General features: G+C 52.1%; 1 protein-coding gene across 1 annotated transcript; it reads right to left on the bottom strand.

Annotated features, from left to right (window-relative positions):
* Positions 1 to 1,172: 1,172 nt before the first annotated feature.
* Positions 1,173 to 8,160, bottom strand: TGME49_231960 (omega secalin, putative; the record flags this gene model as incomplete). Its single annotated transcript, XM_002368026.1, has 2 exons — positions 1,173 to 6,131; positions 6,666 to 8,160. The coding sequence occupies 2 exons, from the start codon at positions 8,158 to 8,160 to the stop codon at positions 1,912 to 1,914; spliced, it is 5,715 nt and encodes a 1,904-aa protein (XP_002368067.1). The 3' UTR covers positions 1,173 to 1,911.
* Between the last annotated feature and the right edge of the window lie 3,717 nt (positions 8,161 to 11,877).

The raw sequence follows: 11,877 nt of genomic DNA on the forward strand, positions 1-11,877 counted from the left end.
CGAATTCACACTACACTTGTCTTTCGGTGGGACGCCTTGTTTCGAAAAGCTTTGAGTTGGAATAATCAGTTTTGGTCGCTCATGGTGCCAGGCGACCTCATACTTGCACGTCTGATGACGACGTCATCGCAAGCAAAGGCTTTCAGACAAATGGTGGAATGAGTGGAGCAAACATACATTTATATATTCGCGCACAGACGAGACCTCACTCCCCCGTTTCGCAGTATTCTGAAGAGACGAATAAAAATTGCATCTCAAAATAACCAGTTGGTAGCTTAGGGATGCCAAAAACGCACGACTGTTTTCACATATTGACCTATTAGGAAACGGCCTGCCGGTTGAAATTTTCGGAGATCCCCTCTAGTCTACTCTGCTCTCAATGCCAAGTGAGGACTCGATGTTTTCCGCATAAAGGCGCCGCTCTTCTTCATTTTTTAATTTCTGCCCGAAGTAATTGATGAGTTTTCCAAGTCGTTCCTCCCACAGTCTGCGCACTTAGAATGTTGAGTCCCCCCTCTTTTTTTTACCCTGTTGGACACGCAGATGGTTCTGAATGTTAGTCAAGTACAGTCATCTAGTCAGCTGTCTATGTCTTCATACTTCGCCTCTATCTCTGTCACTTACCCTAGCACTGGTGGAGAAAACTGTATCGAAGCGTTTTGGACGCGGACTCTCGCTGCCATCAACAACCTAAATTGACAGCGGAGCCGGGCTAAGCACGGCTGCTTTGGTGTGCAGGGGGCGCTGCTGCTGTCTTTCCACAGAAGACTTTGATCAGCTAGTCATCGGCGTGGACGGCGCTCGTTTCTAGTGAACGCTAACTACATCATTTCGCTTTCAGCTATGAAGCAAACTCATAAACACAGCAGTCTGAATGCGGCAGCGTCGGCAGGCATTGAAGAGCACAGCTGTGCCTTTCGCTGACAAGCCACCAGACCTGTCTACCTGGTATAGTAACAGGGACGTCAAGAGACACGTAGAATCTAGTCCCATGTCTGCTTGCGTATCCTGTCAACTCTACAGTTCTCTCGTTGCCGAAGCACAAACTTCCTGACGAGTCACGAATTTGGATGGACTTCCGTAGTGGCACGTGAACGAGCCGCAGAGCGCACGCACGGATACCGTGATTCTTCATGAAGTCCTCTGTGTGTCCCTGAGGTGGACTCGTTCGAATCAAACAAAAAGTTCCCGAATACTAACAGTTGATCTGAAATTGTGTAGTTGTTGCTTGCCGAATAAAATACCAGAACCCTCACGCCGCGCGGGAGCTATCCACATCAGTAAGGGAGTTGAAATGAAGCGGAAAGGAAGGCACGTGTGTCTTCAATCCTCAGGTGGACGTCGTCATGTAGCGTCTCACAATAGCAGAATACGCGTGGAAAGCATGAACTGATAATGAAAAACTAGGGGTGACAAGGACACATAAAGCGATGCACATTCTCTGAAAATTAATTAAGGTACTACGATGGACTGTCACCGCTGTACACGTGAGGCAGCGGTGTGTCGTGTCATTGAATAAAATACACGCTGCTGTAAAAACCAAGTTCCAGGGCCTAAGCACTGAAACGCAAATACCTTACATACCAATACATCTATAGCTCTCTGTCATCTACGCACACATCCGTCCACATATAGACACACATACATAACCGCAGCTTAGATGCACGACGTGCTAACTTGCATGGTCACGTGAACACACCTATACATATGCATATACATACAATTGTATGAAACCCCACAAACGAGTGGTTTGTTGCACATTTCCAATGAAGAAGCCGGTCTCTTTTCGACGCTTTCGTTTACGACGGCCTTTGGGAACGGTTTCCCAAGACCTCGCACACGCTGACCGAAACCCATCTCAGTTTCTGGATCTGTCAGTGGGCTAGTGACGGCGGTTGATACCACCAATCTCTATTCGGAATAACTGGAGCTACCGCGAGACGGCGCTCGAAGAGATTGGGGGCGAGCGCTACTGCTCGGAGACATCGAACCAGGCAAGGCAGGCTGTAGTGCACCACGGGACGTAGAAGCCACCAAACTGGACAAAGGCTGCATTTCGGAAGCACCCGGACTTGTAGACTTCATTGGTGTTCTAAGCGTGAGCCCTTGCCACTCTCCGAGACTCGATGGAAGAACGGTACCAGTCTCCCTACGAGTCTTCGCCGAAGGTGTATAGCCTTCTAACCCAGGGGTCTGTCTTTTGCTAGTTTTCTTCAACAATCCTTCACTGGCAAAAGGAAACACGGTAGTTGGGGAGGCACTTACTGGCGTCCTGACATTTGGTGTACGACGGCCTGCACCTCTAACACCCCCTGGCTGCACATCCTGGATGGAAGACGAAAGACTCTCCCTGTGAGAAGGGATGCCGGAGATGGAGGCATATGACTTACCTTGCACTGCTGAAGGCAGCACGCTTGATCCGGCTACTAACCCCACTCCGTCATTGCCGCTGTCACCCTGTGAGCCCCCCGGTGCAGATGTGACTGGAGTATCCGGGGATTTTGCAGTCGAGACTGACCCTCTATTGCTTTCCCTCATGAACTGCAGAACAGGCTGTGTTCCCGGTGTTTCCGGCTGTATTCCAAATATATTCAGACGCTGCCCTTGCCAAGCACGGCGTCTTGTGGCGGAAGCGGTAGCCTTGGACGATTGAACCTGTGACTCATCCCCTTCAACCATAGATGCGCTATCGTCCTCTTTGGTACCCAGAGAGAAGGACTCTTCCGTGAGTTGTTTTGATTGCGGAGAGGAGCTACCAGGCGAAGAAGTTTTGCTTCTCTCACGAACCGCTGCTCCTATGGAAGTCGATGGTGCGACGAGACTCGAATCGCGCGTTGAACTTCGGCCTTCAACTTTCGAATCTGAAGTGGACCGTGAGCTTGGTTTCTGACGTCCCATGGCTGATGGTTTCTTCGTCGGTCCCCCAGGAGGGGTAGAGCGCGATCCTGGTGGCGTCGGAGTGGCGTCGGGGCCTAGTAGCGTCGACACTAAGTTGAAAGACGCATGTTGCGTACCCCCTTCAGCAGCAGGTCTTGTCTCCGTCGATGCAGCATCCCATTCATTTGCCACTTGCAGTTCTTCTAAGTTTTTAATTGAATCGAGAACGAAGTCGGTCGCTTCGTCTTCTGTCATGCCATCCGACCACCCTGCGTCCCGTAACGCAGCCGCAAGGAGACTCCCAAATTCGTTTGACGTGGAAGATACCGGGCCCGCAGACGGACCTTTCACCGCGGGCGTAGAGGACAGATGTGTCCTTGGTGAGCCGTATTCAGAAATTGAAGGCGCTTGAAGCTCGGTGGCGCTGGAGACAGATACGGTCTCAAAAGGTGACTGCTCCAGTGAAGCCGTTACAGGAGACGTGCTCCTTTTGGCCTGTTTCTTACCAGACCCCCCGGAGACAGTCATCGACTCGGCTGATGTAACTGGCTCAAAGGAGGTCCCTGCTTCTGGCCAAGCAAAAGCAGATGTTGGTTTTGGTGCACTAGGCAGTGGCTCAACAAAAAGCTGAAATGGATTTTGTTCCCTGTCGGAAGGCTTCACGTGCGGAGCGGCTGCTTTGTGTCCGACAGCAGAAACACCGCTGGTTCTTCCACTTTCCGATGGTTTGTTTTGGAGGGATCCTGGTCGATTCTGGCTCGATGGGGCAGCTGATTGAAAGTGCATTGACGTGGAAGTCAAATAACTTTTAGGAGCTTCATCTGAACGCATGCTTTCGTTGAAGGCAGCGGCTTCCCTAAAAAGTTGGTCATATGGGGATGTCACACTGCCACTCTCGTCGCCCCGTGTTGGCACAGCTTGTGTCTTCGCCGCGACATTTTCAGAAGGTGCGTTCGTCGAAGTGTCCCATTGAGGAGCTGGCATAGGGGTCGATAACAACGTGAGATCAAAATCTTTTAACTGAGGGTAAGACGGAAGGACTGTACCTCCCCCCCCGGGTTGTTGCGAACCATGTCCAGGATGCGGCGTCTCAATACTGCGAATCGTACGCTTCCAACCCGTGGGTGAGAGAAAATCAAAACTAGACGCCGGTCCCGCTACTTCTCCTGTTGAGTACGCTGTCTTGGGCTGACTGCTATCACCCACGTTTGCAGTGTCATGGCCAGCATAATGCTGAGGGTGATTCATCGATGTTCCTTCGAAAGGAAATTCGGGAAACAACTGGTCAAAAAGCAACGCGCCATCACGTGATGGCGCGTAGTACGCACGCTCACTCGCCCGCCTTGACGACCCAGGAATGTCAAGCGTCATAAGCATTTTACCAGATGAACGTTGTTGGCCTTTGTCAGCTGAAGCCAACGCAGGCTTCCACGACACCGAAGTTTCCGGCTGCACCCCAGGTGGCAACAACTCCTGCTGCTGTAGTGGTTGATGCACAAGAGACCCTTGTGGCTGCTGCTGTAGTGGTTGATGCACAACAGACCCTTGTGCCTGATGCTGTAGTGGTTGATGCACAACAGACCCTTGTGGCTGCTGCTGTAGTGGTTGATGCACACGAGACCCTTGTAGATGCTGCTGTAGTGGTTGATGCACAAGAGACCCTTGTGGATGCTGCTGTAGTGGTTGATGCACAACAGACCCTTGTGGCTGCAGCTGTAGTGGTTGATACACAACATTCCCTTGTGGCTGCTGCTGTAGTGGTTGATGCACAAGAGACCCTTGTGGCTGCTGCTGTAGTGGTTGATGCACAACAGACCCTTGTGGCTGCTGCTGTAGTGGTTGATACACAACATTCCCTTGTGGCTGATGCTGTGGTCGACGGTGCAGATGGTGCACAAGAGACCCCTGTTGCTGCTGCTGTAGTGGTTGATGCACAAAATTCCCTTGTGGCTGCTGCTGTAGTGGTTGATGCACAACATTCCCTTGTGGCTGATGCTGTGGTCGATGGTGCACAAGAGCCCCTTGTGGCTGATGCTGTAGTGGTTGATACACAACAGACCCTTGTGGCTGCTGCTGTAGTGGTTGATGCACAACATTCCCTTGTGGCTGCTGCTGTAGTGGTTGATACACAACAGACCCTTGTGCCTGATGCTGTAGTGGTTGATGCACAAGAGACCCTTGTGGCTGCTGCTGTAGTGGTTGATGCACAACATTCCCTTGTGGCTGCTGCTGTAGTGGTTGATACACAACATTCCCTTGTGGCTGATGCTGTGGTCGATGGTGCACAAGAGACCCCTGTGGCTGCTGCTGTAGTGGTTGATGCACAACAGACCCTTGTGGCTGCTGCTGTAGTGGTTGGTGCACAACATTCCCTTGTGGCTGATGCTGTGGTCGATGGTGCACAAGAGACCCCTGTTGCTGCTGCTGTAGTGGTTGATGCACAACATTCCCTTGTGGCTGCATCTGTAGTGGTTGATGCACAAGAGACCCTTGTGGCTGCTGCTGTAGTGGTTGATGCACAACAGACCCTTGTGGCTGCTGCTGTAGTGGTTGATGCGCAACATTCCCTTGTGGCTGCTGCTGTAGTGGTTGATGCACAAGAGACCCTTGTGTCTGCTGCTGTAGTGGTTGATGCACAACAGACCCTTGTGGCTGCAGCTGTAGTGGTTGATGCACAACAGTCCCTTGTGGCTGCTGCTGTAGTGGTTGATGCACAAGAGACCCTTGTGGCTGCTGCTGTAGTGGTTGATGCACAACATTCCCTTGTGGCTGCTGCTGTAGTGGTTGATGCACAACATTCCCTTGTGGCTGCTGCTGAAGGTTCGGAAACGCCTGGGGGACTCCACGTGAGCTTCTGCTGAGGGAAGGTTCTGGATCGACAGTCGAACGTTTAGAGTATGCTAGATGCGGATGCGTGGCAGGAGGGGGCGGTGCGCCCGGACCGGCGGCGCCTCTTACGTTCCCAGGTGGTAACGCTGTTTGTGACGCAGAAACAAAGGACGACGTTGGCGGCCCCGACGCAGTACGGCGTGGTTGCTGAGAGCCTACCTGCTGTGTGGCATCGGTTCCCGATTGCGGAAAAGACGATCCGCCTGTTGCAACTACCGCAGCACTGGGGATAAGGACAGTTTCCAGGCGTCCGTTTTTGTTTGCCGCAAAAGGGACCAACGGTACAACTGGTTCCACTAGTGTGCCCGGAGGCAGCGGTTCACGCTTCAAAGGAAAAGTGGTCTGACTGTTCCTGTGAGCGGTACCTGAGGAAACCAGCACTCAGAAAACATGGCGGGATGTGCTCGTTCGAGCTACCGATGTGACATGGTGAAGCGCCCCCGTCGCCGTTGGAGTACCTCACAAAAAGCCACCACCGATTGTCTCATAGTCGCACGAAGCTGAACAAGTAACAGTCTGCAAGACACGTAAGCCTCGCGGGTCTCACGAGCCCGTCACCCAACGGAGACGACGCCCCTTGAACAGTCCACTGGGCCTTCCGCTAGTGATGCAACGGACGAGTCGCCGTGATGGAAGGGATGTGTGTGACAGTTGGCAATCGCGAACTTATCTTAGCATCGCCAGCAGGATTTCAGTATAGTAATCAAGCAAGAGATGGCAGTGAGCAACTATGGTGCTGTATCCATGCAATCACGAACGCCAACGTTGTGAACCATGATCCCAGGCCTCAAGAGGAGGTACCTACGCCTCAGCCGTCTCACAAGGCGCATGAGAGTGCCGGGAGTGCTATGGAAAATGAATAGGGAGCTCAGGTTCCAGGCTACACTATCCGGTCTTACCCAAAGACAACGAAGTAGACGAACTGCTGCCTTGGGGTGAAGGTAGACGCGAGCTGCCAGTAGGGCTAGACCCTGTGCTCGAAAACATGCCTGGGTCGGAGCTTGGCAAGCTGGCTAACAGATGTGGTGGTTTTGTTGCACCTGCGGCGCCCTCTGCGGTTCGCAGAGGGGAAAATCGTAATTTTGGAGAAGGTGTATTGTCGTACGGATCCACTGCTACCGGCTGGTTGACTCCTGTACGCCCCACCCCCTGGCTGGCAAGGTCACCTTCGCCACCTCTTCGTTTCCGCCTTCTCTTACTTGCGGCGGGGCGCTCTGAGGGTGGCGGTTGTGACAACAAACCGCTTCGCTGTAGTGCCTGATGCATAACAGATCCAGGTAGTACCCCCGGAAAAGCCTGGGCGACGCCAGATACTCCACTGCTGCTGGAAGCTCCTGGATCGACAGTCGAATTTTTCGAGGATGCCTGATGCAGATTCGTGGTTGATGGGGTTGATGTGCCCAGACCGGCGGCGCCTCTTACGTTCCCAGGTGGTAACGCTGTTTGTGACGTAGAAACAGAGGACGACGTTGACGGCCCAGATGCAGTACCGCCTGGTTGCTGGAAGCTTGCCTGCTGCGTGAGATTAGTTCCCGACTGCGAAATAGAACGTCCACCGGTTGAAGCATCGCTGGTGGTGGGCAGAATGAGGATTGCGGGCTTGCCGCCTAATGTCGCTGGAATTCCGGCCTGCGGCTCGCTCGGAGCTGATGTTGTACCCGGAGGCCCCGGTGTGCGGAAAACAGGGATATCAGTATCATCGTTACCAACAGCGAAACCTATAAGTTCTACCTCGACTGCATTACCCGGAGTGGCACTCATCCTAGATACGCTTGTGTCCTCAGGAGTCGCCTGCGGTAAAGTACCTCCCGTGCTCTGTGTCCCAAGGCTGCCAGACATACTTGGAGGTCGCTGCTCAAGAGCTTTTCTGAGCGTGGCCGCGCGTTCAAGGTGACGCGGCGCTACCCGTCGGAATTCTTCCCTAATTTCACGCTCCCATGTCAACCGTTGTTTTGGGCAGGGGTGTTTTTTTAACCTGCAAGGGGTGCTCATACGCCGTTGAAGCTTACGCGTCACAAAAGCCGACTCATCTCCCCATTCCTCCTCTATTTCCTTAATCGTTTTCTCCACCTGCTCTCTTGTGCCACACTTTCTCCAGTCACACTGAGTCGAACCTTGTGGCAACTGGGTTCCGCTGGTGTCTTCACCTGGACTGTTCGACGACCCGGGATCCTGTTCCTCCTTTGTGCTAGTTGGCGAGTGCGCTGCGGCCTCCGTGCCGACGATCCGCAAAGATGTCCATAGACCCTCACGCGTGAGAAACACGGAATCCAACAAGCGGAACTCATAATTTCTGCTATTATCATGACATAGATTATCGAGATCAGGATTTGTCTGAAAGGCTACGCATGCAGCCGCCCAGAAACCAACCGAGAGCACAGAACGTACTTTCATTTTCGCGAATTCGAACCAAAACAGCGCAATCTCACTGGGCACAAAATTATGATGGAAATAGTCTCAAACCAGGGAGGCACAAGGGAAAATGGCGAGAGTGAGTTACAGAACTTAACCTTGTTACTCCTGACTGAAAACACAAACCACAGGGCCACCCGTTAGAAACACAGTCTATGTTCCTCTTCTTGGTTCACAACCAGCAGCAGAACCGACGACAGCTCCTTTCACAATTTACAAATTTTCCTTGTCAGAAAAGCGACGCCATCAAGTAGGCAGCGATTGATTGAAGTGCCACAGCTCAGGCCCTCCTTTTGACCAATCTGCATACTGTGGGGTGCTAGGTTCACGCTGTTTGTCACGCCACCCGGTTGACACGGACTGAAGCCTTCTAAAGCCAAAAAATACAAAAGGAAGATTCCATACAGGAATTTGCGTGCTACTGCAAGGCTGACTTGGCAGCGACGTGTAATACACTAGTGCAATGATCTCGCGAGTCTCGTCGCTATTAGCCGTTTCACGACTGGTTCGGGTAGAGTCCACGTCGCTGACGTGGTGGCCACACCTGCAGATAACATGAGTACCAGGAGTAACTGCTGATTACGTTTATGCTCTGTAGATAGACACAGTAGTCTTTTGCCACCCTCATAGCTTACCGACACTCTCCTCTGGCAACTCCATTGCTGTGGATTCACAAAGGAAGCTGTGACTAGCACCGCTTGTAGTATACTGTTGTTTTCGACCTTGTGTAGCATCTCGTGTTCCTTGTTAACTGCTTTTAAAGACCTTATACTTGCATGCCTCCATGTCACGCGTTAGATTGCCGGAGTATCACCGCATCCAGTACCGTCACAGCTATTGGAAGTACCGTCGCAGCTTTTGGGAGGCGAGGGAGGAACGCGTTGCTGGCAGTGACGTGTAATGCGCACGGCTTGTAGAATCGGTGTCACATGTGACACTCTGAAGAAACTTTTCAGTTGTCACACCCGATAGTGAAATGACGATGCACGAAGTTTCCCACCCCGGGCACGTTGAAAGGAACTTTCGGCCTAACGAGTTACGGCGTTGTCATTGATTTTGACTCATAGGTTTTCTTCAACGAATACAGGTACTCAACAAGAGGAACTGCAGTTGCCTATCACGAGATGAGATTATGGTTGCTGCGGCAGAGCGTGGTTGGTTGTCGAATGGGATAGAGCACTGACTTCCTGATCCAATAGAGACGTGCGTAGCATCTTGCAACTGCGAGCAACGGCATCATTTCTGTTAGCACACGAGGACAAGAGGATACAGTTGATGGACGTAGAATCGGAGCGCTGGGTTCTTCACAGGGGAACATTTTTCACGGACTTTTTCGAGGGAATCAAACTCTCAAACCCTTCTCTCGCTGCGAAATAACGTCGCAACAATCGAACTATCCTGCTCTAGTACAGAAACTGCGCGTCGACTTGACGATACACATTCATGGTCAGTCGTCTTTTCCGTCAGGAGAAGCGCCGTCACGAAGTCAAAGTGACCTACGATACGTACCGCCAGCCAAGAAGGTAGTTGCAATTGCTGAGTTCGGGAGCGAGCAGCGCGCGTTTCCTCGGTGTATGACAGTCATCAGAAAAAGCGTCATTGACAGAACCCAAAAGAGGACATAAAACGACACCATTAGAAGTCTATAACGCGGTGACCTACCTACGAGTTTTTTTGCTTGTCTCCATATTACTCTGAGGAGCCTTACGGAACAGGCTTTTGTTGCCATTTCTTTCACATGCGCTTTCGGGCACCAATGACCTGCATGGGCACTGCGCTGTAAGATCGCTGCTGCGTCGTATACGAGTCTCAGCGTTCTCTGCACTTTCGCACATGCGCGCAGGGTTAGATGCTTATTTGGTCTTGTTTTTGCGCCTGCACGTGGTGCCCTTACGATGGTGACATGCGTCTTTAGTGAATGGCTTTTCGTCGTTGAGTGGACGCCCTAGGAGGTACCTTTGTAGCTCCGTAATTTCCACGCAGAGCGAGCTCTGTCAGGCCTTTTCCGCTGTCGGTGACGTATTCATGCTGCCGACTACTTTTGCATGTTACGGTTCTGGCTGTAGTGTGCCGTCCAAACACCTCTTTCTAGTTTTCTATTTGTGGATCGACATCGGCTTCAACCATCAAAACAGTACATCCCTTCGACCCGGTTCGCCCATTGTATCCTCGGTCCTTCGCGTGGGTTGCCCTCAATATTGCACAGTCGCACATTACCACATCATTACCGAGACACGTACACGAACCGAACCTTCAACTGCTACCACAGGGGACTCTGTGTGGCCGTCGTCCGCCTCTCAGACGCGACAAGTTGCAGACTGTGCGACAAACCGGTCTACACCGACACTGTCCCGAAAGGTGACGGGGTCACTACATTCACAGTACGACCGACCGCCTTCGGTGAAGCAAGGGGATACACACATCAGCTGCCTACACCCGTTTGCGTACAGAAACTCCAGTAGCAGAGAGGTTCGTCGGATTAGGCGTACGCCACCCGGTCGTCATCACCCGTCAGCAAGCTGGACAGACGGTGGTCTGTTACGCCGTCGGCGTTGACGCATACAAACCGAGCATAAAGACAGATCCACGTAACATGTTGACTTGCAGCAGCACTAAATAGAAGCATCTATTGTCTTTTAAACCCCACACTGATCTTGACTCCTCATTGCCGGTTCGTCGTTAAAAAGACCGCCCGACTCGTAGTGTGGTTTGTACGGAACCAGGCGACGCTCACTATCTTCGTTGGTAACACGTCAGAAGACTCTGAGGCTTCTCGTGTGAATCAAGTAAAACTATCGTGCCATTCCCCGCCGACAAAGGCCGACCAGCAGCATTTTGTGAAAAACCAGCCGCGTAGGTGCCTCGGGGTATTTTCGGCTTGGCGGAGGCTTCGCCCGCCCAACAGGGGTCACCGTCGCAGAGATCTCCTAATCGCTTTGAGATTCCTTTCTCCAAGTCTGTATTCTTGTTTCCGTCCCGTCAAACACCCGCGACGGAAAATAAGAGAAAAATTGACTGGGACACTGATAATCAGAGTGATTCTCCTTGCCTAGTACTAGAAAGCCAGGCGAAGAAGGACGACGGATCCCCCCTCTCTGGGGTCCCGGCGCAACGCTGTTGCAGTCAGGCCCCTTTCTCCGTAGATAAGGCGGCCACCCCCGCTTGAAAACATTTTTCGGCCTAGTAATTTATGGGAGAACGCCCTCTTTTCCCGTGTGCCATAGATGGCCACACCCAAGGCAGCGGACGTTCTGCGTGCTTTTCGTCAGCTTTTGATGAAAACCCGAAAGGGCACATGCGTGCAGGTGGATGCTGTTTGGAAGCATAGAGCTTTCGGGGCCAAGTAGAGGGCGGATGGCAGTCGCGGATTTCTTGAGGTTGTTTTCTGTGAAACACCGACCTTCCCCAGGATGAGCGCTTTCTTCGCTCTTTTCTGTCTCCCCCGCTACTGCGATTGATCTGGGCTTGGTCTGATTGTGTGGTGGTTCACAGAGAAGACGTCTCTCTGGTCTCTGCTTTCGGACCGATTCTCTCGCTTTTGGTCGTATGTCAACGAATTCCGAGGACGTTTTTCACACCTTTATGTCTTCCTGCGTTTTTTCGCGACGCCCAGTCAGTAGTTTCTCCCCCGGGTCTCCACACTCGTACGTAAAGCGCGATCCATATACCATATATACCATATTTTCCTTTGTCCGGTTT

This window comes from Toxoplasma gondii, chromosome VIII, assembly GCF_000006565.2.
Source record: "Toxoplasma gondii ME49 chromosome VIII, whole genome shotgun sequence".
Classification (NCBI taxonomy): domain Eukaryota; phylum Apicomplexa; class Conoidasida; order Eucoccidiorida; family Sarcocystidae; genus Toxoplasma; species Toxoplasma gondii.